This window comes from Barbatula barbatula, assembly GCF_947034865.1.
Source record: "Barbatula barbatula genome assembly, chromosome: 4".
Taxonomy (NCBI): Eukaryota; Metazoa; Chordata; class Actinopteri; order Cypriniformes; family Nemacheilidae; genus Barbatula; species Barbatula barbatula.
In genome coordinates, this window is record NC_136768.1 from 4811085 (window position 1) to 4837453 (window position 26369).

The following is a 26369-nucleotide window of genomic DNA, read 5'->3' on the forward strand; positions in this document are numbered from 1 at the left end:
CGAATGGTTCACAGTAGTTATTTTTTTCTCTGTTGATCCAAATGTTCAGTTATCCAACACCCCTGGCTATATTGTTCTGCAGGTCTGTTTAGTTATGATGTATGGCAGAAGGCAGAAAGGGATCTAGTGATCCCTAAGGTTTGCTCTAGAACTCAATGAAATGTAGAATGTGGCTTTTAGTGCTCGATCATCTGGCTGCTTTATAAATCAGTCAGTTAATGGGTTTTAGTAGTCAGTGACGGAACTGTATGAGAACCTGAGACGTCATGTGCTTCCTTTTACAAAACAGTCCATTAATATTAATCAGACATTGAGCTTTTTATTATTTCCAGCCCGTCCACACAAACATTTTTTTCTCGCTGGTGTGTTATAGTTAATATTAATAATAAATGAAACAACACTGTTTTTACTGTATTACAGTGAAGTGCAGATCTTTACCATGGCTTTTCCTATACAAGTGTGTCGTCTTGGCACGTTTTTCTCATGGAACGGATGTTTTGTGTCCGGCTTCCTGCTCAGATGCAAATTAAAGAAAGGAAAATCTTCATGGTTATGATATGATGCACGCCTAAACGTCATTCCAGTACAGAAATAGCAGAACAAGAGTTTCCTTTTTGCCTTTGCTTGCAAGGGAGCTTTAAGGAAATGCTTCTCTGTCGTCACCAGAAACGTCCAGCTCCTCTTTGAACTCATTGGTTTTAATTTTAGTACAACATTAAAACATCTTAAAGCAGAAACAGCCCTGCTGGTATATTTTCCTGTATGAGGAATCTTTTACCACATCACAAAACAGCTGTTGTGCCCTTGAGTCATGTGTTGTATTGAATGAATGTGATTTAAGGTTATAAATTGTGTTTTTTCAAAGACATTTTCTTTTGTAGACTTATTGATTGTTGCTGATGTTGGTATGAGGTATGTATCTTTAGTGTATGAGGTCAATGAATCCTGGTGGAGCTGTCTGAGACCCAGAATAAGGGAAGGGAGGGTCTATGGGGAGTTAAAGAAACTTCCTGACACCGGAGCAAACAGAAAAGGAAGTAAAGAGGAACCATACAATACTTCTTATCATGCATCTGTACTTAAATAAGGAGCTACATGGGAAAGGAGAGTGAAATGAGACGGAGGGCAATTGGAAGGAAAAAGATGTGTGATTTATCTTTTTGGAGCACGGTTGGACCAAACAGGATGCAGAGATGGAAAATATTCTGTTATTATTTCTCTCTTTTTCTCCCTTGCACGCAAGCATGTGCCAATCAGTGACTCATGATGAGCTCCATATGAAGATAATTTGGTTCTTCTCACTGTGTCTGAGGTGTTAACAAGATTTAGGAAACAAATTCATGTCTGTCCAAAAGAGCTACGGGAATAAAATGATGTTCTCTAGTTCTGCTGTTCGATTCTCCCTGTGTGATTTTTTTTTGTGAATTCGTAACAGTGGTATACATATGAATACACACGGTTTCATCACACGTCACAGACTTCAGATCTGAGAGTAACAAGTCAGTAGATTTGATTAGAGATTAATCCAGAACATCACGATTCTTTTATTCCACTGGCAAATACAAATGCAAACAAGCTGAATGCCACCAATGTGTTTCCTATTTAGCCAATTTGGTACAATGGCATATTGTGACATGAATTGGACAGCTATGAAAACAGTTTTAGATTCAAATGTTTTGCCTGTCAGCATTTTAGTAATATCCCGTCACTGTCTTCATAAATTTGGTCCGGACGCAAACCTCTCGTCGTCGTCTTATCAATGCACAGCCGTTCCCCAATGTAAAGAAATGCCATAATGAAAAAAAGACCTGACCTGAAGTCGATGTGATGAATGAAGCTGTTTAATATGCTGGCCTGAATTGCTTAGATCGCTGCTAATTAAAGCATCTCATTTGTGAAATGTTACAGAAAACCCACGGAGGTGTTAGCAGTTTCCTTCCGCTGTTTACATTCTCTATAATCAGACTATTGTTTAGTTTCATGATTAAAGGAATTTCAGTTTAAATACAAATCTTACAGTCATGGGAATGTTACATTATGTCAATCTGCTAATGCTTATATAATTAGTATGAAATTATACCACGGACCATATGCGTAATTAGAGAGACATTTGGAAATGAAGGAATAACAGTATCTGGTTAATGTTTGACTTTATTTGGCTCCCAGGGTTGATCTCCGAGGGTGTTGGTGCTGGTTTGGGTTGAGCTGTTTCCAAATTGAGCAAAGGTCTATTTCTGAGCAAACTGTGGCAGTCCTCATTATGACTGTTTCCTGCTTGATATTTATCAGTTATGATGTTAAAGGCTTGTCCATATGATAAGCAGCAACGTATGTGCAACCTTCCCTTATAAAAGATAACAGATTTATCCATTACACAGGTCTTTATTTCTGGTCACATTTTAAATGATGAACTCTTAACAACATTCCTCAAATGTTAAAGCCAACCACGTACTAAAACGAACGGTGGTGTTTTGGATTTATTTCTACAAATGAATGGTCTTGGGCAACAATCAGGGCAAAGGTTATGACTTGATAGGTCAAGGGTCAACAACAAGAGATGTTGATTGTGCTTCACAAAAGTGTTCACATTTGATGTCATTCTCTATCGTAGATAATTATAATAATGTTATATATAGTACAAGATGGTATACACTTTTTATTGCGGTTCGGATAAAAAAGACTCGAGCTCCCGTTATGCACATTCTGCGCATGCGCAACATTTCACAATAACAAGCGTGTTGTGTGTGTACTAAGGAGGGTGTCACTGCAAATGGGATGTTTCTCCTGAATATGTGCGTTTGGAGGAGGGATATCCGAACACGGACAGTTGAACAACGACTTTCCACAGTTTAAACCCGAATATTTCTCGGACTGAAAATGGGTTAGACGAGAGATGGTTGTTTGAAATGAATTGAACTGGGATGTGCAGGGAAAACAATGAAAAGCAGAGCAAACCGGGACGGAGACCGATGTTTGTCATTCATTTCTTGACTTTATTTTCCGCGTGGTGTTGAGAGATGATAGCGGAGCTGGTGTGCGGCGCCGTGGCTCTGCTCCTCTACGTGAACACACTGAGCGCAGATTTCTGCTACGATGACAGGTACACTCTCCATCCCATCTGACAGATATATGTTCAGTTAAAACGTGCATGTGAACTCGAGACATGCTGTAGCCTATATGTATGTTAAATAGTTAACAATAAAAACTGTGCGCTTAAAAGCCAACTTTCTATGAACATTGCCATTCAAACGCACAATAAGACGTATAACTGCCATTTAAACGCACAATAAGATGTATAACTGGGAGTGTTACGTTTATTTCCGTACGTTTTCAATAATATTTGAGACAGCTGTCGTATTGTTATTATTTTACCGCAGTGGGCTGTAACTCTCGCGCTAAAGCGTCTGGTTGGAAACCATGGTTACAGCGGTTCTTTGTGAAAGTGATGGCGTTGTATCATAGTTAAAGTTAATTAGCATTTTAATTCCACAAATATCACGTGAGACAGTGGTAAATTTGTGGTTACTATGATTTTGTTTGAATTAGCATAGTTAAAGGATGGTTACTGTAGTAAAAGGATTATTTTCGTAAGCAAATGGTTGAAAATGTTAGGCAATTGAAAACTTGACACCTAAATCTGCCCTTTCAAAACTTAAGCTTACAAAAGGTAACTATAGTTGTATTATGCTATTTATTGTAAAACTACGTATAACCACAAATACAATCTTTGTTTATTGCTCGTCTCCAATCCAGAGATGCTGCTAGATTACCGTGTTAAACTGCATGCTTTCTTTCTCACCAATACATTCATGTTTTCATCTGGAAAATTAATTAAAACCATTTTTTATTTGCATGTATAGGGTCTGACATAACCCCGGGCATCTCTTTCTGGGTTTATTACAGTGAAACGACCCATGAAACGATGGGTTTGGTGTAGCCAATGCAACAGGAAAGTGACCATTTGGGTAAACAAATCCAGCTGCTTTTCATTCTCTTTGGATATTAATTGGCAGACCCACCGGTGAAACCTAACGTGCCCTTACAGATTTCAGAGGCTGATGGTTGCAAAGAACTTGTGGTTGACTTCTTGGGAATCACTCTGACTTTATAGGTTTTGTTCTGGAAAATCCTTTATTAACACAAGGAGGGATTTTAGGTACTATCTGCTCTAATACTATTGATCGACATGTTTACTTCAAGTAAAGATAAATAGGACACAGAAGTCTTTTTGTAGTGGTGATGTAGGTAGAGTCTCTTCAACACTGTGTAAAGGATAAAGCATGACCTGTGACCTTTGGTATTCAGATGAGACCCGGTGTTAATTGAAACCCAGGAGATGCACGTGTCCTCGCTGTCCCTTTTGAGTGACCTCAGAATAACCAATCGTTATGCTGACCCTACAGAGCCATTTATCAAATTGACCTTCTCACATAAAGGTCAACAGTCCTGCATCCTTTACCTATTCCCGGGGGTCAAAGTTGCTTTGATTTATGTGTTTGTGTGAGAGACACAAGCGAAACGCATAATCAAAGACTCTAGTGACTGTGCTTCCATGCTTTCCTCCTGGGGTTGTGTTTTGTGCCTTTGTGGTCATACACCAGCTGTTTTTGGAAGTGCAGTTACAGTCTCAGCCTTCCAGGACTCTGTAATACCGCACAGCATCTCTGTTTTTTCAATCACGTCAAGTGTTTTTCCATGGAACGGTATGTAGCCCTGTGCACACTCCATGCCCGGATAATATGTCAATATAATATGAATAAAGCATTTTTGGTATGATGGGAAAGAAGGCCTACGTCATATTTTTTTTTACTGGGAAAGATTTATCTTTGCATGTTTGAAGAGCGATGTTTTTGAGATGTGCTGTCAAATTTATGTGATCTTTTGTTTTTATAAAAAACGTTTTCCATGGATCTAAATCTTATAAACCCCATTTGTATAATCTAGCTGTCAGTTTTGAATGATAGTTATATCCTTTAAATGGCCTCCAGAGGATGTCATTCAGATTGTTTCCTCAGTCAGGTCTCAATCACTAACAATTCAAGTTGTTGCAGTAAAGATTTGGGCAGGAATGAAGAATTTTAATGCAACCCAGCCATAGAGAGCTACCCGCTTTATTCTTTTTCATTTTTTGCGCACTTCTGTAACAAATCTGTAACCTGACCACGTGACCCTAGAAATGCATTATGGGCTTCAAATGAAATTTATAAAGAAAACATTTGTTTAATGAAATGCTCACTGAAAGCTTCAAAAGAAGACGACTCCTACATTTCCAGAAATGACTCAAGTTGAAGAAGTTTTTGTGTTTTCCTAAACGACTGTCAGTTTCTCCATTGTCGCATTGAACTTGATGGTTTTGATATACCCATCAGTGGACAGACGGCTTAGCTCTTTGTGTTTTTACTAGGCGCATCTAATTAAGGACGTGTGTGGTGTTTGTTTTGATGGATAGTGTTGAGAGAGAACACAAACTCTCATAGGGCGTGTTTTCTGCCAGTTTCTGGACACACAGCCATCTGTGGGGTCATAACTGATGCAACGAATCTAAATAATACTAATATGCAAAGCTTTTTATGATGAATGATGTTGATAACAGAAGGAATTATGAAAAACTAAAATGACACAATACCATGTTTGCCAGTTTGCGGAGCATGAAAATGAATCAAAACACGTCCTGGCTCTAGTCTGTACATTTACTCTCGCCAATACAGGCCTTGAGATGTATTGGAAAGTATCAATCTCTTTTCCTCATTTGTTCTAGACATGCTCTTATGCTTTTTAAAATGTCATACTGTAGGCTTCAGGAAAAAACCTAAGAGTTTCCTCAAATTGTGTTTTATCTGAGAAGAAAATCTGTCCCATTGATTTCCTGCGACATAATTGGATTGGATTCAATTTATTGTCATTACACACATACAAGTACAGTGCAACGAAATAAATCAAACTGGTGAAAACAATATATATTTTTATATATATCATCCATTGCATTATTTTCTATTTCGAAAGACAATGAATTTCTAATTATATAATCATTTCTGTTAGGCCCGGTTTCATAGACAAGGTTTAGCTTAAGGCAGGACTATGTTAAATTAGGATATTTAAGTCGCTCTTTTAAAATGCCTTCGCTAAAAACATTACTAGTGTACAATGGCAATTACAAATTTAAAGATATGTCCGGGCAATTTATTTTCAGTTGAGACAGCTCAAAGTTTCTTTTTAGTCTCGGACTAGTCCTAAGCTTTGTCTGTGAAACCTGGCATTACAGTTTTATGTCGGCTACTATTTAATATAACAGATGAATTGACTGAACCACTATCACAGTGTTACTGCTTTGACTGTTACTGTGCATTGTGGGTCTTCTTGGATATAATTTGTTTCAGATTGAGCATGGTGTGAGCCTAACTGCACACATTGTTGCTTCCAAAACATATAGCACAGACTCTTTAAACCAAAGCGCTGTCATTCAGCACTGCAATGGAACACAACACGAGTGACTGATTTAAGAGGGTAACATGAGATGTTTGGAGGCAGAAGAGTTTCATTTATCCACACAGCCCAGAAAAGTATAATATAGACATGATGTATTTTTATAAAGGAGAGGCAGATGGACTACATGAATAGTACCAAAAGCAATTTTGAAATCATTTTGAGTGGCTATAGTGAGACAAAGAAAACAACATGTAGCCTGGCTGACTGTAAAAAAGAGACGTTAAGTTTGTCACCAAGGAAACGGTAACATTACAAATAGACTTTCCCCTTTGACCCCTAATGTGCTATTATTACTGTATTATATTTACACTGAAATATTAAGAATCCACAGGTTAAGGTCATACACTGGCCATTAAATTACTTACAATACGCACTTATTAGACCCTTTTACCCAAATCTGTATGTTTGTTCCCAGGAATTCTGTCCTGTCACCATGTTTGACTTTAAACGTTCAGTAATTCCAGACTTTGACAGCCCCATCAATGCATATGGAAACTTTTGGCCGGGATTTTCATTCCCTTGTGAAAGTCTTACCAGCGGAGGTCTGGATGAAAGGGCTCTGCTGAGTGGCAACTGAATTATGGAGTGTTCATACATGATGAAACTTCAGTTCTGAAGTCGTACAGAGTTGAGTCATAATTTACCGGGCCAGGCTGATTTTCAGCAGATCTTAGCACAGGGGTTCTCAACCTTTTTGACTTTATTCATCAATATCCAAAGGCCCCCCTCCCGCTCACAATTTTTTTTTATGCATTTTAAATGCATCTTTTTCTATATAATGAAATTCTAATGAAAGTGAATATAGTGAATGTGGCTGTTAGTCACAAATAATCTGACAAACAGCTTTTATGTTTCCTAAAATAAATAAAGTTATGTGGGTTCTTCTGCACATGGGATCGATGATCCAGACGTGTTTTAACCTACAAATTATAACAGTGTGGTGTCACATTGCCTTTGCATCTGCTTCGTCTCTCAAACACAAAAATGGGCTTCAAATCTAAGGGGAAATTCAAACCCCCGCTAACCTCCACAGACTGCACACTTTTGTAGCCGTTTGCTGTCTGTGTGATTAATGATTATGTATCGTCTTACAAAACACTTTTACTTCCTTCCCTCTTTGATGTTGTCTTTTGTTTTATTTAAAAAAATAAAAATAAAAAATATTGGTAGTAATGTTGTTCTTTGACTGACAAAGCCTCTAATGAATGGATGGTGTCGGCTCAGGTGTTAACTCAGAGATTAATGATGGTCATAATCCCTTTGTGCCTGTTTTCTGGGTGTGTGGATATAAAGAGACCCCATCAACGTAATGTCATTCTGTGATAATGGGGTGGTCCGATTGACAGCTTAATCATGGGATAATCATGGTCCCTGCCAACCGTGTGGCTGCGGTCATCTGTTAAAAGGGAACGAAATGGCTTTTAGTTTTGTAATTGTGTTAAACAGAGCCTTTCCAAATCATGTGTGCAAGTACAGAAGTAAAATGTATTCCTGTATTGATCTTTTTTGCACTCACAGTGATTCATTTAAGCACCATGTATAAGCATAAAAACACATTGAATATCCAGTGGCCATTAAAACCAAAAACCATTCAATAACCTTTAAATATCATGTACTGTACAGAAGAAATCTTAAAAATGTAAAGTAGCTATATAGTAACACACTAATATTAACAAAACCTGGCATATGTGTTTTAGTTTTTGGTCTGTTTTAGATGTATCTGTGCTACAGTATACCTCACTAAACTTGGTAATTTTCCGACGTGTGCCGCCCACCAGTGTTTCCTTCCATGTAATGAGAACCCTAAATTTCGTTTTCCTGGATGGATTCAGTGGCATTAAATGTAGGCTACAAGGCCACACGCTTTATGAATCCACAGTCGCTCATTAGACCACATCGTATTTCTGCCCCGAAACCGTGCATCGTGTTGAGCATTCCAACATGAGCATTAAAATACCCAAATATATTTCTGGTCAATTATGGCTTTAAAAGAATTTTTTTTCGTAAATATTTCATTTGAGGCGATGCTTTTATGTCCTCTCGCTTAATAAGAAGAAAAACAAATGAGACAGGAAGGAGATGTTATGGCTTTGGAAAACACACCTGCTTTGCTCCAGGGATGAGCCAGGTGGTCTATATTTATGAATTTCCATGGTAAAGCTTAAGTTTTTATTTATTATAATGTGGAGAGAAATATAATGATTTACTTGTTCAAACGTTCAGATTTTATTTACGTGAAATAATGTGTATTTAGAAAAATCCTGCAAGCGTCTCGAGGAACCTTCCTTGAGAAAGAATTTCAACTTTATTGTATTACATGCATAACCTGTACAACATCCTTCAACCTGCATTATCTCAATGATATGCCGTGTATGTAGGAAGGGGAAGCTTCGTTCTGCCCAGAGCGATGGGGCATCATTAGCAACCACATCCGGATCATATTGTATCCCATTCATATGATTTGGGGCCTGTGATTCATCACCAGGCAGGAAACAATCTGTTTGCTTTTCCTGTGTTTCCCCAAGATAAGAGCCGCGTGGAGCATTTTGTTTGCCGTGTAAAGAAAGATCGCTGTGATATGAGGACTTGTTGAGGTTTGATGTCTCCAGCGCTCTCATTGTTATGCTGCACTATTACCGGTCAGACGGTACAGTTAATTTATTGTTCAGAGATAGAGGAGCTGTGTTGTCACATGACTCACAAAGGCTGTGACCTCTGTTGTATTTAATTGATTTTTAAGATTATATATATATATATATATATTCTCTAGCGTTTTTAAAGATTTTGGTATATTTTTTGTCTCTTATTTTACTTGCATTTGGATCCAATCCAATTAAAATGATAAATTTGGCTTAGCAAAATGACTCCTGCTCATTTATGTCTTCATCAGTGGCATTTTTCTCCTGTCTGGCTCTGATGTTTCGAGTCAGTGGCGTCTGACCGCAGCAACAGCTCACTGCAAGCTCTGAGTTTGTGTTTTATCTGGCCTCGCCTGATTTGAATAAACAGAAAGAATCAATATTTCAGAGCGGGATTTAGCTAAACTGCTGCCTGCTGTGTTTATCTGTCTTGGAGCATGTGAGCTCCGACTCTTACTCCAATATGACATTAACATGCATTCTCCAAAAGCAATGACTGCAGACATCATCAATCAGGATCTGATGAAATGAGAAATTTCCACCACTCGCTATTAAGCAAAGGATGACTTTGCTTGAGTTTGAGTAATTGTGATCCAGCACATGATCGCTGTGTCTTTAGTTTTTTCTGTGTCTTTCTTGCTCGCTCTTTGTTTTCATCTCCAATTCTGTATTTGTCCTTTATCATATACGAATAAGGTGTAAATCTGTATCAGTTTTTGTCTGGCATATGTTTTTGATTGTATTGTTTGAAATTATTAGATATATTAAATACATCTGTATAAATGTGACTACACATGCACCATATAATAATTCACATTTAAATGTACTTGCATACTGTGTAGAAAGACAGAGGTGCTTGCAGTCTTTCTTACCGATTAGTGGATCCCATGAAAACTGTTTCGAAAGGACAGAAGGAAGGGATGGCACATAAAGGAAGACTAGAATTTTCTGGCCTGGTTTTGTTCCGTTTCTTGTATTTTTAATGGCTCATGTGGGATGGTCAGACAGTGAAAGAACCCCATTAAAACCTGCTGTTCTTCATTTGTGCGTTTGTACAATTCACTTTTCCCCTGTGCAGAGTTGAGTCTGAATGCTTTCAGCTGTTCTCCTCTCGAGCAGGTGGAAACTCTTGTAGGTCACCGTACCACCACCAGCTTTCCAATTTACACCTGTTAAAAACCAGCTTCACAAAGATGAAACAGAGACTTCTAATTGGTTTGCTGTAAAAAAGTAAATCATATATAGTAGGACATTTTACTTTTCTCACTTAATGACGATACTGCATCATATATAAAAAAAGGGATTATGTTTTACATCATAAATCAATGGTTATATTATTTCAGAATAATGCCATCACATAATGGTGAAAGCAACTAAGGTCTGTAGTAAATTTGATGAGCTAAAACGGAATGAAACTGGTTAAAATAAGTTGCCCAAAAGAACATAGTTAGCTGTTATGAATATATTATTATAAGGAATGTAGTATTTTGTTATTCTATGTGCTCATATATTCTTTTTGGTGTATATTTACATGTACGCATCTGGAAGTTGTTTTTGTTCAAAGTGGCATTTCAATTAAACATATTATCACTGTTGCTAATGCAACGCTTTACCAATTGAGCTACATGAACACTGTTAGGAAACACCTTGTTAGGAAAAGCACAGAACCATCAATGACCCTTAAAAGCAGTAAATCTCCTTTATACGCATCAGCCTCTGGGTTCATTTTCATGATTACATTTTGATTTGATTTGCATTTTCATTTTGTCGAGACATAAGCACTGTCAGGATTTAATCAAGACCATCATTTATCACAGCAACACAGGAACCGCCTTTTAATGAACTACTCAGACTCTATTATTACCCAGCCAGACAACAGACGACATGGATTAAGATATTTATTCTGCCTTTTCTCATGCTGATATTTCTCTGGCTTTTCACTTCCCTGTGATTTACATTTCTAATTTGCATTGTATTGAACTGGACTTCAACTCTTGTCCAGGAACTGATGTCTGGTTGGGTGGTTCTATAAATCTAATGTTAAGTGGATTTTGATAAAACCATTTATTTGATCAAATCCATCAATGTTGAAGACTTCAGTTATTGCCCAGTTAGAGCCTTAGTGTTTCCTTCGCTGCACACATTTGAAAGGTTTGGCACATAGTACCGATCTGCATATATATATTTTCATTACCGGCACCTCTAGGGATGGCCAAGAAACACTTAGAGCTCTCAGCTCTCCAGATGTGCAGCTCCACAGCGGTCGCATTATTCAGACAGTTAGAGTTTAAAGGGTCTGGAGATGGAGAATGAGAAGCAGAGTGGGTGGATATCAAGGGATTTTCAGCCTCTTAAAGTAGCAGAATCTGTCACTTGTCGTCTGTAATGTTGTGAAATGTTGAAATATCAATAAAATGAACTTGAAAGTTTAATTTCCAGCCTTTTGTTTCATTTTTCCTTTTTGGCAGTTGTGTAAGATCTGGGTAGGTATGTGTACCTCAACTAGAAGGGCAATGCATTCGCTGCGCAAAGGTCTTTGGTTCGAATCCCAGGGAACGTGGATGATGAAATATACATGTATAGTAAATGTCAATGTATGGTTTATTTTATGACGTACTGCGTCATACCTTATCTGGCAACTTAGTTACTCAATTATGCTTTACAGCTTTGCGAGTTGTCATATACTCCGCTTTAAATCTTCAAAATCTCCAGACAGTGTTTTGATTGAAGAGACTGCAGTGGTTTTATAAGACATTGATTTCCTTTAACCACCGCTGTTTCTGTGGCTAACCTCGCCACTAGCTCTCCTATGGACATCATCCATCATGGAGGTAACAGGGCTTCTTTGTCCCGACTTTAATGGCTTTTCCATTAGCATGACATCGCTGCGGGATTAGCCCAGATGCCTCAGACCGGAGATCAATGACAGTTCTTCTGTATGGAGGAAACTGTCAAATCAATTGTCAAAGTGAGGAACATCACAGATCATTGGGTCTGCTCAGATCATTGAAATCATCCTGACGATTTGTATGAAGCTCCATTGATTTAACTTTTGTACGTCTTTTGCCTGGACTCTGTCCCTGCAACTTATTTTATATTAGATATATTAGATTATTCGTGTGATAAAGTGTTTAAATGTAAATTTCTCTGTAAATTTCACAATCTCTCAGGCTCTTTGTGTTGTTACCATACATTTGCAACAGGTTCATTGTCCCTGCTGTTGTTGGTTTAATCAGTGAGTGTGTAAGACTAAGCAGATTAAAGTGTCTAGCTTTGTCTATAGAAAACTGCCTTTTCCCTGCTCCGCCTGGTGTCTTTGAAGAGTTTTCAATGGGGAAAAGTGTCTTGAAGAGTTATGCTCTACTTCTATTGGCTGTTAGAAATCTTTTCACTCATGAATAGGTTCCAGTTGAGGGCTAAATCTTAATGAGGATCTTGGCCTAGTTAAATACTACATCCAGAGTTGGCTTTAACATCTGGCCAGCACTCAGTGTTTAGTGGCTTTGATCATGTTTTTTTTTTTTAGTTCAGTTTGGCGATGGACCCTAAAGATGCCTTTTAATATGAGAATGTACATTGAAGGATGGTGAGAAGGAATTTATTATTGCTGGATGCAGAAGGGTGTTGTTTAACATTGTTTTAATGCATGATGTACAGTACCAGGCAAACATACTTTCTTTTACACAGTTTAAAATCAATCCGTCAAAACTATAAAATACCATAAATGGTGGCATGTGAATTTTACAGTGCCCAGAAATGGTAAACAGATTAATGTGTTCATATGTCATGTCTTCCGTTTTTTTTATACTGTATTGAATGCATGACATTTATTGGCACACAGTGATTTATTTGGTGGTTATATACAAAAAAATATATGTATAGTATAGATATGATATATACCAGATACTGTGCATTTTGTGATTTTATGTCAATTATAGCAAATTATATATTGGGTGGTGTGGTTTGCTGGTTAAATGTTATGGCTGATAATTCAAAGGTTGCAGATTCAAAACTAAATCTGAGTGATTGATGTGCTGAGCAAGACACAAGACATGTATATGATGAATTAAAAATGGTAAAATAAAATCATCATAGCATGAATTAGTAGGTTAAGTTTTAGATTGTGATTTTGTGCCTCAAAGTGGCATGGAGATGAATAAAGGCCTAATGTTCTTTTCATTTGTTAATTCTCGTAATATTTTTAGTTTGTGGGAAACCCCTATACACATTCTAACTTTGTTAGTAAATATTTCAGCAGGGAATAAGAAGGTACTAAACCGCCTCATTACAACACAACCTACTCTAGCTAATGAAAAGTCCTTCAATATTAATGATGCCTTGAGGAAATCATAGTTTTAGTGAGCTCAATTATTTAAGAATGCATTAACTTTTGTATCAGCAAATGTTTTATCAAGGAATATAGCAGAGACGTCATTTTACTACTTATTTTAGTCTTACCTTCGTTCACATTGTCCAAAAAATGGAAATTCTGTCACCACATTCTGTTACGCAGAGCACTTAAGAAGATATTTTGAAGAATACTGTTAACTGGCACCCATTCACTTGCATTGGCTTTGTGTCTATACAATAGAAGTGAATGGGTACGGTTACAAACTTTCTTCAAAATATCTTCTTCTGTGTTCTGCAGAAGAAAGAAATCAAGTGGGTGAGTAAATGATGACAGAATTTTAAGGAAGTCAATAGCATACAACATATATCTTATTTCCAGTATTAAGTGTTTTAGAAAGTATATTCTAATTCAATTATATTGATAGATTTAATTTATTAGTTGGAAAGTCTCACTTCATGTCAGAAATCCCAAACCATAATTCTCACCCAAAATGTGGTGTTGAACTGTCCTGGAACTAACTGTTATTCTAGAAACTCTAAAACATAACATTCCTTTAGCTGAGTGCTTATCTACAACTAAAACACAGAGATATGCTTTGCTTCATGGCCAAACGGGTCGTTTTACATGGTCTCTGTATGAACAAATAGTAGAACCTTTGCAATATTTACTTATTGGACATTTATCTATCAGAATGGTACAGCTTTTGTGACTGTGGATCTAGTTGGTTGTGTTTATGAGCCTGTTGTTCTGTACCAAAATTGTTTAACATACATTACCAAAATATGTGGCACAGGAAATGCTTCACTTTATTTCTATATTTTGTCATTAAAATGAAATTTGTTAAAAAATATGATGTGCCTTCACACAGCACTGTAGACTGCAGTACTAATATTTATGGATGCTTAAGAGCATAAAGTTGCAGATTTTGTCAGTAAAATTGGCTTGGACTTATTCGACATTCAGAAGTATTTGCACTTAATTTATTCAATGAGGGTGAGACACTCAAGCGTATAATTTGTTTTCATTACCGAGGTTGTTAAAATGTTAAGCACTTGCATACAAATGCGTGCTTCTCATTTGTCTCGCACATACTTCCACACATCTCTGTTGGGACATGTTTAAAGCGAATACGATTTTGACTTTATTCAGCTGTGCCCCTGTAACGCTCTGCCTTCATTATTTGCATGTTGTTAGTGTCTATTTTGTTCTCTTTATAGAGACATAAACCCTTTGTCCACGATAACTGAATTATTTTATACATTAAAACATTACCAGCTCATCATATCATAAGTGTTTACTGATTTTCCCAGCCATTGCTTATCTTCGAGTTAAATAAGGAATGGTTAGCAGAGACGTAGACAGTCGCTACAAAACTAAAATATTTTGGAGAGTCTCAAGTGGTGAGAGTCAGATTCGCCTGCTTCAGTTACAGACCACACAAACACACAGTACACATCGAAAGGATTTATATGTATGTGTTTGTTTGTCTTTCTCTCTTAATTACATCTTTGCTTTTGAGTGTGTTTGTAATAAACTTGAAAACGGTACAAAACTATTTGTAAACACAGTCGTGACCGCACAGCAGAACAGCCCTTAATGACAAAATGTATATTTATAGTAATCTGATATATTATGGCCTTATTACTTAAACCCAGATTAGTGTTATTAAAGTACAACTGTTTACAAACATTGTGATTAACTTTTTAAACAATGCAAAAAAATGGAAATACACATGCAGAACGTTTTAAACATGTGCAGTTCCCTCACACAGCATGTTTACAGCAGAATGTTTAAAATGACGATTAATCCATCCACACAGAGTCATGAATCATGGCATCTGGTGGCCTGTGATTGGTCGAGTGCTCAAATGTGACCTCTGTGCAGGGGTCATAGCGTGATGGTGGCTGAAGGGCTCTTGACTTTCCCAGCATTGTGTTTCCTGGCTGATGAAAACAAGTGCCTGCTTTCTCATGTTTGGAGTCACGGAGCCCTACAACGAATGATAGAGAGAGAGACACCAGCGCACTTTATATCTATTAGCCTTTCTTTATTTATTCTGAACATTTTTAGCAGTTTAGTTTAGTTTAGTTCAATTTTGTTAGCAAAGTTTAATACCTAATATTCCACTATTAGTTTTGATATTGTCTCTGGCATTTTATGTATCTTTTGTCCTGTTTTATCTTTAGAGAAAGTATAAATATTAAAAAATATGAGTATGCTCAATACGTACTAAAGTAATATGTCTTGTTGACCTAAGGCCGGATGTCTCCTGCCCTCTAGAAATCATTGCAATATTTAAATTCTCTCGAGGATCACAAATAAAATAAATACATAACACTGCGTGTTATATTCAGTTGTCCGGAATGTGACAATAGCTTATTTATCATCTTACCCAATCTAACCTAACTCCCTCTTGCCTTGTTCTCTCGTTGTCTTTTTCAGCCGAGCCATCAAAACCAACCAAGACCTGCTACCAGACACACCCTGGACGAACATCCTATATGACGACTTTTGGGGCACTCTGCTCACCCACAGCGGAAGCCACAAGTCCTTCCGTCCTCTCTGCACCCTATCTTTCCGCCTCAACTACGTCCTGGGTGGCCTGGACCCTTGGGGCTACCACCTATTCAATGTGGGCCTACACTGTTGCGTCACCGCACTTTTCACTGCGTTCTGTCACCCCCTGCTGGGAGGAGGACCATGGAGCCTGTTGGCAGGACTGCTGTTCGCCTCGCATCCCATACACACCGAAGCGGTAGCTGGGGTGGTGGGGCGAGCGGATGTGGGTGCAGCATTTTGCTTTTTGGTGTCACTGATGTGTTACGCCCGGCACTGCCATCTCAGACCGCTGGCGGAACATTCACATTCAAGCGGGTCCTCGTGGAGGGCTGGGCTGTGGATGACCGGAAGTCTGGGTGCTGCAGCGGCTGCTTTATTGTGGAAGGAGCAGGGAGTGACTGTTTTGGCAGTGTCGGCTATTTATGACCTTTGTGTTGTACATAGACTGCGGCTTCTGGAAGCCATAATGATGGTGCTGAAGGTAAGATGTATGCTTGTGTCATGTAATATTTAGGAGCTTCGTGTTAATGGGTTAATATGGGGTCAGGTGGGGCTGAAAGAGAAAGGGTCTGAATTGGTTTGGAATAACATAAATTCTTGTAACATAAAAAATATGAAAATAAATAATTTTGTTTAACAGACAAGTTGTAAAATCTGCTTGATCACAAATTCCCCTTTTCTGTACTAATGATGCCCTTTATAAGTTTAATAATAATACCATTGGCATTCACATTCACCAGCCTCACGCACTGTTTAGTGTATTATATTTCACACCCAATCTTTATCAACACAGTGATAAATTCGAATTTTTGTGACGCCCCTCCACCCTCCAAACAATGAGTCAAGGGCAATCTTGCCAGTCCAGACGGCACACACCATTGCCAACCCGCCGCCACATCTGGATTCTTAATCATATCCTGTGTGTCTCTGGCTTTCCCTCCTGTTTTTCTGGAGGTCCGTGAGGGGGGCTGCAGGGAGGGTTATCACTCCCGAGATTATAAACTCTCCAGGCATCTGTGGGTGCCTGGGAACGCAAACAGAAGCATGAGGAAGGAGAAAAACGGGAAACCGTGACCTCAGTTCCTGTCTTTCTCTTTATCAAAGCACTTTCTCTGTGACTCGATCGGCTTTCACTTTTTCATAGGAACCTCATTACGTTCAGTTGGACCCATCAACAATAAGAAATCCCACAGGATCATCTGAAATGGTGTTTGCACAGAGCCTTTGCATATTTAATGCCACACATCTCTACATCTGCGGGGTAATGAATGCGTATCACCATAATGAAGAAAGATAGGACGGCCTCATTGATATTCTAGAGGCTAGCAAACATTGTGATATATGATATTGCTTTGATTTGACCAGAATGCAGAGTGAGTATCAGGTTTGTACTAGTGCACAATGCGATTTTTCATCCAATTGGCTTCTTATTGGGATTGAGTTGAGATAAAGCTCAGGGTGATTTTCTGGAATACGTCCTGGTCTTTTTCCAGGGGTTTAGCGATGCACGAGGCAGCTGGTTCAGCACCAGCCAACCTGTTTTACTCTCAAAGGACATTTAATGAAAGAACTTTGCTGATTTAAATTTATGCATTTTCCATATTTTTATCTATGTACAGTTCATTCAAAGTATACATTTTATCAGTATGTGTGTTGCCTAGGTTTCGCCCTGACCTTTCAGCTGCTAACACAGGAACAATTGAGATACTGATTAAAACGAGAGTTTTCTTCCAGTTACTCAGACACTGTTGATTTTTTAGGGCTCGTGAGAAATGATTTGCACCCTTTAAGGGGTCATTTGCTGAGACAGACGCATCGGCTCATTTATCTCAATGTGGTGTGGGTGAGGAGAACCACTCAGTCAACAGCTTGATTTATGTGGAGCCATTTATGCTGTGGCAGGAAATTCAGCTGTGAGATGATACAGAGAATGTCACGTTTCCTAAAGCGTGAATAAACGTTTTTGCTGTGTAATGACTTTGTCTCTGAAGTGCAGGATCTGAAGCGTGTTAGTGTGTGTGGTAGTTGTGTGTTAAAGTGCTGCTGCATTTGTCCCCATTTCAATATTTTTTCATGGTAACATTGATGCGGAGATGTTGTGTGTTACATGTATCTATTTAGAATCATTTAGCTGGCGTGTTTATCCAAAGTGACATAAAAATGAAAAGCACAAGCAATTTACAGAAACGCTCACAGAAGCATTTTCTGAAGGTCGTGTTGGACCGTTTTTAGAACGTCTTGTATTTAAAATGATGTCTCGCATCCTTTCATAACCATCTTCAACAAATAGAGCGCTATATATCTCCACTAAAGATAGCTCTGAACTCCTCGCCTCCCTTATTTTGTGATAATATGATTGGCACCAGCTTAAACATCCCATCCTTTGTGCTTTGAGAGAACTCTGTTGTAATGAGGTCAGTTTATTAAAGTCCTTCTTTGGCCTCGCTAATTCTGTCTAAATCACTATAGGAATGTGCCGAGTCAGGAGATTTCGAATTAAACATGCAGCAAGCTTTAATTTGTTTGTTTATTGAGTTAACTGGAAGTCAAATGCTGTTTAAGCGGAGGGAAACGTTTATTTTTAGAAATAAGGAGTCCATACCATATGGTAACTATATGACTGGTATGCAAAAACACTAACACAGGGTAACACCAATGTCTATTTTAAGGGACACCCCACAGTAAAAAAAGTAATACATTTTTTCTGTTTCTATTCACTTTTAGAGAAGGAATGTTAGCTTGCTGGTCAGTCTGGCCTGGCTTTTTTGTTGGGGGATTCTTCTTCTATTAGTTCGATTTTATTGGATGGGCAGCAGACCACCAAACTTCTCCAACTCGGACAACCCGGCTGCCGACTGTCCTCACGTACTCACCAGAGCGCTTACCTTCCTCTACCTGCCAGCTATCAACGCCTGGCTCCTCCTTTGCCCTGACAGACTCAGCTTTGATTGGTCCATGGATGCTCTTCCTCTGCTCAGAAGCATCACCGATTGGAGGAATCTTCAGTCTGTTTTGTTTTACTCTGGATTTGCTCTCCTGGTGTGGTTTGGACTGAGAAGCCCACCACTTCAATCTCCTACTGTCAATGGAAAATCTTACACCAATGGAAAGTCGCTCACTAACGGACATGATAGCACTCCCCTTCATGACAACAATCACTACAGGGACACACCCAAAAGAAATGGATATCATAAACCTTATCCCTTTCGAACCCCTCAGAAATCACTTGCACTGCCGACGGAGAATGTGGTGATCTTTGCACTGGGACTGCTGGCACTGCCATTCATCCCAGCCACTAATTTGCTCTTCTACGTGGGGTTTGTGGTGGCCGAGCGGGTGCTTTACATCCCCAGCATGGGCTTCTGTCTGCTCGTGACCGCAGGACTGAGGAGCGTATTCATACGATGCAGGTCGAAGACCTTCAGAGGTGGTCTTGTGACCTGTGCAGCTGGCTTGGTTCTCATCTACAGTCTGAAAACTGTGAGGCGGAACCAGGACTGGCAGACTGAGGAAATGCTCTACAGATCTGGCATTTCTGTAAATCCTGCGAAAGGTTTGTATGTTGTCTAAATTAGATATAAACATCAGATCTGTCAAAATTAGATATAAATCTGATATTTTGTTCGGTTTATTAAATATAGTCTATAGTTATAGATTTAATATATTTGTTTCTTTGTTTCCTAAGCTTGGGGTAACCTTGGTAATGTCCTGAAGAACCAAGGAAAGATGGCTGAAGCAGAAAAAGCGTATAGAAATGCACTTTATTACCGGGGCAACATGGCTGACATGCTCTACAATCTGTTAGTACACACAGAAACACACAAACACATATACGTCTACATGCACATTCATAAGGTTTGTAATCCATTTGCTTATGATGTCAAAGTCCAACTTTATTTACAAGGCACATTTAAAAAGAACCAAAGTTGACCCAAACTACTTTACAGGAGAATGCATGAAAATAGATACAGTATAAGAACAAAGCTGAATGTTGAATGTAAAGCATAACACATAAAACATTTAAATAGAACAAAGCACTTCAACTATAAGATATGTCTTAAAAGAAGATACAGACAGCTTTAGACAGACAAGGTCAAGTTGTAGAGGTCATTTTTTGACCAGAAATTAGTAAATAAAATGCTTCTGGAGAGGTGTTTTTATAAGTGTTACATGGTTAGCTTCAACCATGTAATGATATATCGCTGTTTTCTATTTCTTATCTGTTTCAAAGGATAGTGCAGGGTGTTGGTATCTCAAGGTCACAGTTTACCATGGGAACAGACAAAAATCCCAAAAACGAGAGTTCCGCGAGGAAAACAGAACTAAGTCACTGCACACAACATAGATCATGAAGTAAATTCTTGCATTTTAATATATCTCATTCATATGAAACAGGGTAAAGAACTGATGAAACTGGAATATCCCATGCTTTAGAGGAGAGATGCTTAGCATTCAGAGAACGAGAGAAAGAAAGGTTGAAGAACACTGGGAGTTTTTTCTTGCATCTCTCCCTCTTGGCTCTTTTGTGTGACAGTGATTTTATTAGCTGATTTGCAGTCTTGGAGGGAAGCGTGCAGACACATCTAATACCCAATAACCCTGGAGAGATGCAGACACCTCAGTGTTTAATCAATGGCTTTCGTTCCTCTCCAGAACCGTTAAGGAAAACGTTTAATCACAAACTTCTGTGGGAGGGGCATTCTCATTCTAGACAAAATTTGATTGGGCAAAAATCTGTGCAGTGCAAGATTAGTCATCAATATTTTTGGTCGCTTTCCCTCTGAAAAAAGGCAATGGAATTTTAATATGTATATTATCTTATTTTCGCAAATAAATGGCTAACATGTAATATACATGGATTCGCATTTAATGTTTTTACATATATTGATTTACTTTAGGAGGTTGGCCTGGGCAAAATCATATCATATTCCAATTTAAACCTAACATCTGTTAACTTTATAAATCCACGTGTGCTTTTTTTATTCAGGGGTTTACTGCTGCAGGAGAGAGAGCAGCTGTCTGATGCTTTTCATTACTATAAACTGGCCATCAGGAGCAGACCAACTCTGGCCTGTGAGTTCAGCTCTTCAACTTCTCTTTCTTCTGTTATTTCTACCAATGACCCACCGAATGAGTTGATTACTAGATTCATGGTTTGGGTTGGGATTTTATGAGTGTAAGTGCACAAATGCAACAAATGCTTTTTCATTTAAGCGCTTCCTTTCTGTTTACTTTTTGCATGCTTCCTTTTTTACAGCTGCATACTTGAACATAGGAATCGTCCAGGTGTCCCAGGGGAACATTGAAGAGGCCAAACGCACCTTCCTCACCTGCGCAAACATCCCAGATGAGAACCTTAAGGACCCTCACGCCCACAAGAGCTCGGTCACCAGCTGCTTGTACAATCTGGGCAAACTGCTTCACGAGCAGGGCCAGCATGAGGTGTGTTGCACCTGTGTTTGATTATTCATCAACACAGAAATGTGACTAAACCTAGTGATGATTTTACCCTATAAATGCAGTCTAGATTAGGTAAAGTGATGCTGTCCTGAATGAAGGACCCTTGATTAATGATGTCATTATCACATGCTGTTGTGATTGGTCTACAGGAGGCCCTGTCCATGTATAAAAAGGCTGTACTGAAGATGCCTCGACAGTTTGCTCCCCAGAGTCTGTATAATATGATGGGTTAGTGTTGCTTACTCAGCTTATGTCCATTGTAAATTACATTTAGGCTACAGTCACGTTTTCAGATATATGAGGTAACAGTTTGGATTGATGGCATTCTGGGTAATTTTTGGCTATTCTTCTGATTATGGATCTGACTTTACAGGGGAGGCTTATGTGAGGCTGAATAATTTAGAAGAAGCTGGGCGTTGGTACAGGGAATCACTGAAGGTCAAACCCGACCACATTCCAGCGCATCTGACGTATGGAAAACTGCTGTCGATTGTGGTTGGTCAAGCTGAAAAATACATCACATTTATTACTTTTTTTCTTCCAGATTAACTGTATCTTCTTATTTGTTTTATATGTTGTTGTTTTTTATATTATTGTATGTATACTTTCTTTACAATTTAGTCTTACACATTAAATTTTCATATTCATTTAATTTTACATAATATATCATATTTCTTTACATATGACGTTAATACAGTATATAAACTTATAAAATATATATATGTTATAAATTAATTAATAATGTAATGTAATTAAAAGTAGCCTAATGTAATGTTAACTATATTATAATAAATATTTAGTTTTTTAACTAGAAATAGGAACAGAAATTGGAAAAACACACACAAAGACATTCACAGGAGGCATGGTAGAATTTCAGTTACAGATCTACTGATCATGAGACTCTTTGTGCAGAGGGAAGAAATAATTGGTTTGTCCTTGAGGGGATCAGGGTGTTCTCAAGTTTGAAGCGTCTGTCCTGGACAGAGGACAGTCTCATTTTAATTCCACTTCTTTCTCTGCTCTTACTCCGCTATCACCTCTGTCCCATATGTGATATTTTTATGTAAATAGAGTTGGGTTATGGAGAAAGGTTGAGCAGATGTATACCCCCCAGGGTGAAATATCTCATATCCTCCCAATAATCTGATTTGGGTTTGTGTCCCAGCACGGCCGGTCAAGATTCCAGACCGTTTCCTCAAACCTGTTTCCTCAAAACATCCACCCTAAAATCACACCGGACCCCAGTCTGTCCATTTTCTAATACACATGGCTAAAAACTGTTTAATGTGCCTCAAGCACTGTACTTAATGTAATTACTGTCTTTCCGTATTGAAAACAGGTTATTGGTGAACTTTTGACCACCGGCTGAAGATCTCCAGTCTGTTAACTCCGATCAGGGGAGCGGCGGATCAAATGTTGTGTTTTACCGCATGGGATATTTTTTCAGTTTTAAAAAATATCCAACATGCAATGCATCATTTTAACTAAATACATCAGTTATTTCAGGGAGAAGGATTTTGCAGATAAAGATGAGATGTTTTGATCACTTACAGTTGAGAGAGCATTCTCGGTTAAGTAGCTGACTCAGGAACACTTCCAGTTTCGAAAAAAAAAAAATTACACCGTGGTTCATTTTATCTTCTTTGAAAACAGTTTTAGTTGACTTCATGGTCTGAAGAAAGAAACCTCTTGTTTTATGCTTTTGGATTCAAATCTAAAGCCATTTTGCGACCTCGACCTCAAGTATTTTAAGGCCTATACAATTGATGAACATTGTTTGTTTGACACAGTTGAATGCTTTTCGAAACCCCGAGCCAGGTAAAGCATGAAATACAACAGCTTTCCTTCTATTTTCTTGTCCTTTTATCTCAAGTGTTCACGACAGAACCGTTTAATGAAGCAAACCTAATACGGCCTAAAAACAGGAACATGATATGCAAAGGTAACTCCAACATGGAAGCAATCAGCATTGAACCGTGAGAAAAAGAGGGAGACTTTCAAACATAAAACACACTCAAACGCGTCTACGTATTCTAAACGCACTTTCTTGCACTTTATCATTGATAACATCTCGCATTAAAACAGAGCAGATTGTCACTTGTATTGCTGTTTCCTTTATTAAGAACGGCGGAGATGTAATTATTTCTGAATTTCTCCATAGGGTCATAAATCTGAAGCGGAACACTATTTCTTAAAGGCGATAGAGTTGGACCCTGCTAAAGGAAACTGCTATATGCATTACGGTAGGGTTCCAGAGAATCTAGCAATATCAAAAAATTAAGTAGCACTAGAAGTTTCTAAGTTAAGTAAGTTTTTAAAAGCTTGTTCTGCACATCTGGACTGATCTGAGGCCGTTTGACCTGTGGGTTTCTGGCCTGCTGAGTCCGGGTTGTTTTTCATCCTGTAAGCTCATTGTCGCTCTCTCTCAGGTCAGTTTCTGTTGGAACAGTCTCGTCTGGGAGAGGCCGCGGCGATGGCGGCAAAAGCTGCAGAGTTGGACAGTTCTGAGTTTGACGTCGTGTTCAACGCAGCTCACATGCTCAGGTGTGTGTTTTTTTTTAGATATGGATCACCCAAAACTGTTTAACCCGATCAGGGACGCGGTTTAAAGCTATGGGATGAAGGGAGGGAGCAATTCTAGGGCCCTGAAGGTGAATGGGACCTCCTCGCAAGTCATTAAACAGTTAAGTCAGTGGGCCCAGAATTCTTAGTTACGACTCTGCCATGTTTTTCCATGTTTCCGCAATGCAGAGTTTGCTCTGATGTTATACTGAAGGAAGTTCTCTCCCATGGAAGAGCTTGTTTTCATAGCAGCAGGGAGCTACAGATGAAACGATTTTGCTCTCACACTGTTTGGATTGATCTTTTGTTTTTTAGAGATAAAAGATCGAAAACAGTTTAATCAGATCTCTAGAGTAATTTAAATGAAATTCAGGCTCTGTCTGATGTAGAACCATGAAAGTGAATTTTACTTTTACTGTTTCGTGGTCATTTTATTACAGTATTTGACTGTATAATGTCGAGACGAATCAGAGTAACATATTTCGAAATTGATAAGATATTGACACTTTATTTTTTGTAACTATTAGATATAATTTTAATAAAAAATAAATGCTCTAATTTTAATATGCTGTAGGTGTGGTATAGTTTCAAGCTTTATTTTGTGCCATACAGACAAGCCAATCAGAATGAAGCAGCTGAAAGGCATTATCGGAAGGCTGCAGACCTGAGACCTGACGTGAGTGTTTGTTCTCTGACATTTATAAAAAACATTTATCTTTTTAAGAATGCGTAAAATAAGCATCATAAGATTCCGGATCTGATCATCTTGGTCTTGATGTAGCAGAGAGAGGGACTAGTTGTCCTGACTAAATTAAAAGTGAAAAACTGTACAGTGGAAAACTGTACAGATCACAGCAAGACACCCACTCTTATGATCTGCAGTTATTTACCAAATTCTATAACCATTCTTGTCATGATTCCCTGGCTCTTAGCATCCAGCTGCTCTGATGAATCTCGGTGCCATCCTTCACCTTAATGGGAAACTGAAGGAGGCAGAAAGCAACTATCTCCGTGCACTGCAGCTCAAACCAGATGACCTCATCACTCAATCCAACCTCCAAAAACTCTGGAATGTCTTGGAGAAACAGGACCTACGAACCACTGGATCATGATGTACTGCTGGACTTTGGTTATATTTTGACCTGTGGGGATTGGATCTTGTGTTCTATGGTCCTTCAGTCTACAGATGTTGGTGATATACCAATTAAACTGGTTAACACTGAGAGCTTGTACTGGTCCAGTGAAGCTGTTTAAAGGTGACAGCTGTGAGAAGTTCTTTGTTGAGCAGCAAAAACTGTAATGGGTCACACTTCCTAACCAGGGAATTAAGAGAACTGCTGCATTTCTTTGTCCTGAGAACACTGAACAAGGTGAATTGATTCATTGATTCTCCATGAGTTAAGGAGAGTAAATTTGCTACCTGAAACTTTTTCAAATTGAAGCCTTACTGTTAAAATAATGACAAAAAATTCCGATCATTATTATTTATGCATACTCTTTATTTATTGTCAGTAACAAAGAAACAGTTTATTAGTTAAAATAACTGTTTAAAGAATCTAATCTGTTACAAAATTCTCATTTATCAATCTGTCCTCACTTTTAAGAACATGTTGAATGTAATATGATCATGTCAGAATTTTTTATGAAACTTTTACCACAATAAAATGCTCTGCTCTTTTTCCTGTGATTTTGAGAATCCATTTTAGTGAAATGTATACTCCCTGTTCCAAAACAATGTTCAACATCAAAACAATGCAACCTATTGTAAAGAGCTCATTTCAATATTGCGGTTTGCTGCCATCTTTTGAATGAGGAATGAATTGCAGTATTAAATAGTCATGGTCAGATCAAACATAATTCTGCGTTTTATTGCTGTAAGAATTTGACAAAGCAGCAGTACTGGCAGTAGAAATGCATGGGTCATGTCTCAATCAATACATTTCAATAAAACACTTCGTATGTTTGTCACCTCATATTTATTTGTTAACTCACATGGCGGATAAGGCAGTTAGTTATCAGTACTTGTATCTGTGCAGGTGTGGAGCTTAGATGCTTTAACTGAAATATTTCCTTCCCCTTTATGCAGTTTCCTGTAACTTTTTAACTTGAGGAGGAATCCTGTGCATCAGTGCTAATATAATACAATTAATTAAAAACAAATGTTATAATAATAATAATATTATGAAAAAAATTATGTAGACCACTTTGGAAGTTTTCTTATAATAAATGTTTGAACAGAATACAAGCAAAAGACCATTTACCAAATCAAAATGTTAAATTCATATTTGGATATTTAATTGTATATGTAAGAT

At 38.2% G+C, this 26369-nt stretch overlaps 1 protein-coding gene across 1 annotated transcript; it reads left to right on the plus strand.

Moving 5' to 3' along the window:
- Positions 1-2694: 2694 nt before the first annotated feature.
- Positions 2695-25742, plus strand: tmtc2a (transmembrane O-mannosyltransferase targeting cadherins 2a). Its single transcript, XM_079454937.1, has 12 exons — positions 2695-3100; positions 15919-16516; positions 18760-19588; positions 19721-19835; positions 21023-21108; positions 21293-21477; positions 21645-21723; positions 21869-21990; positions 23657-23738; positions 23925-24039; positions 24670-24733; positions 24990-25742. Exons 1-12 carry the CDS (start codon positions 3018-3020, stop codon positions 25167-25169), a joined length of 2538 nt encoding a protein of 845 aa, XP_079311063.1. The 5' UTR covers positions 2695-3017; the 3' UTR covers positions 25170-25742.
- Positions 25743-26369: the final 627 nt, after the last annotated feature.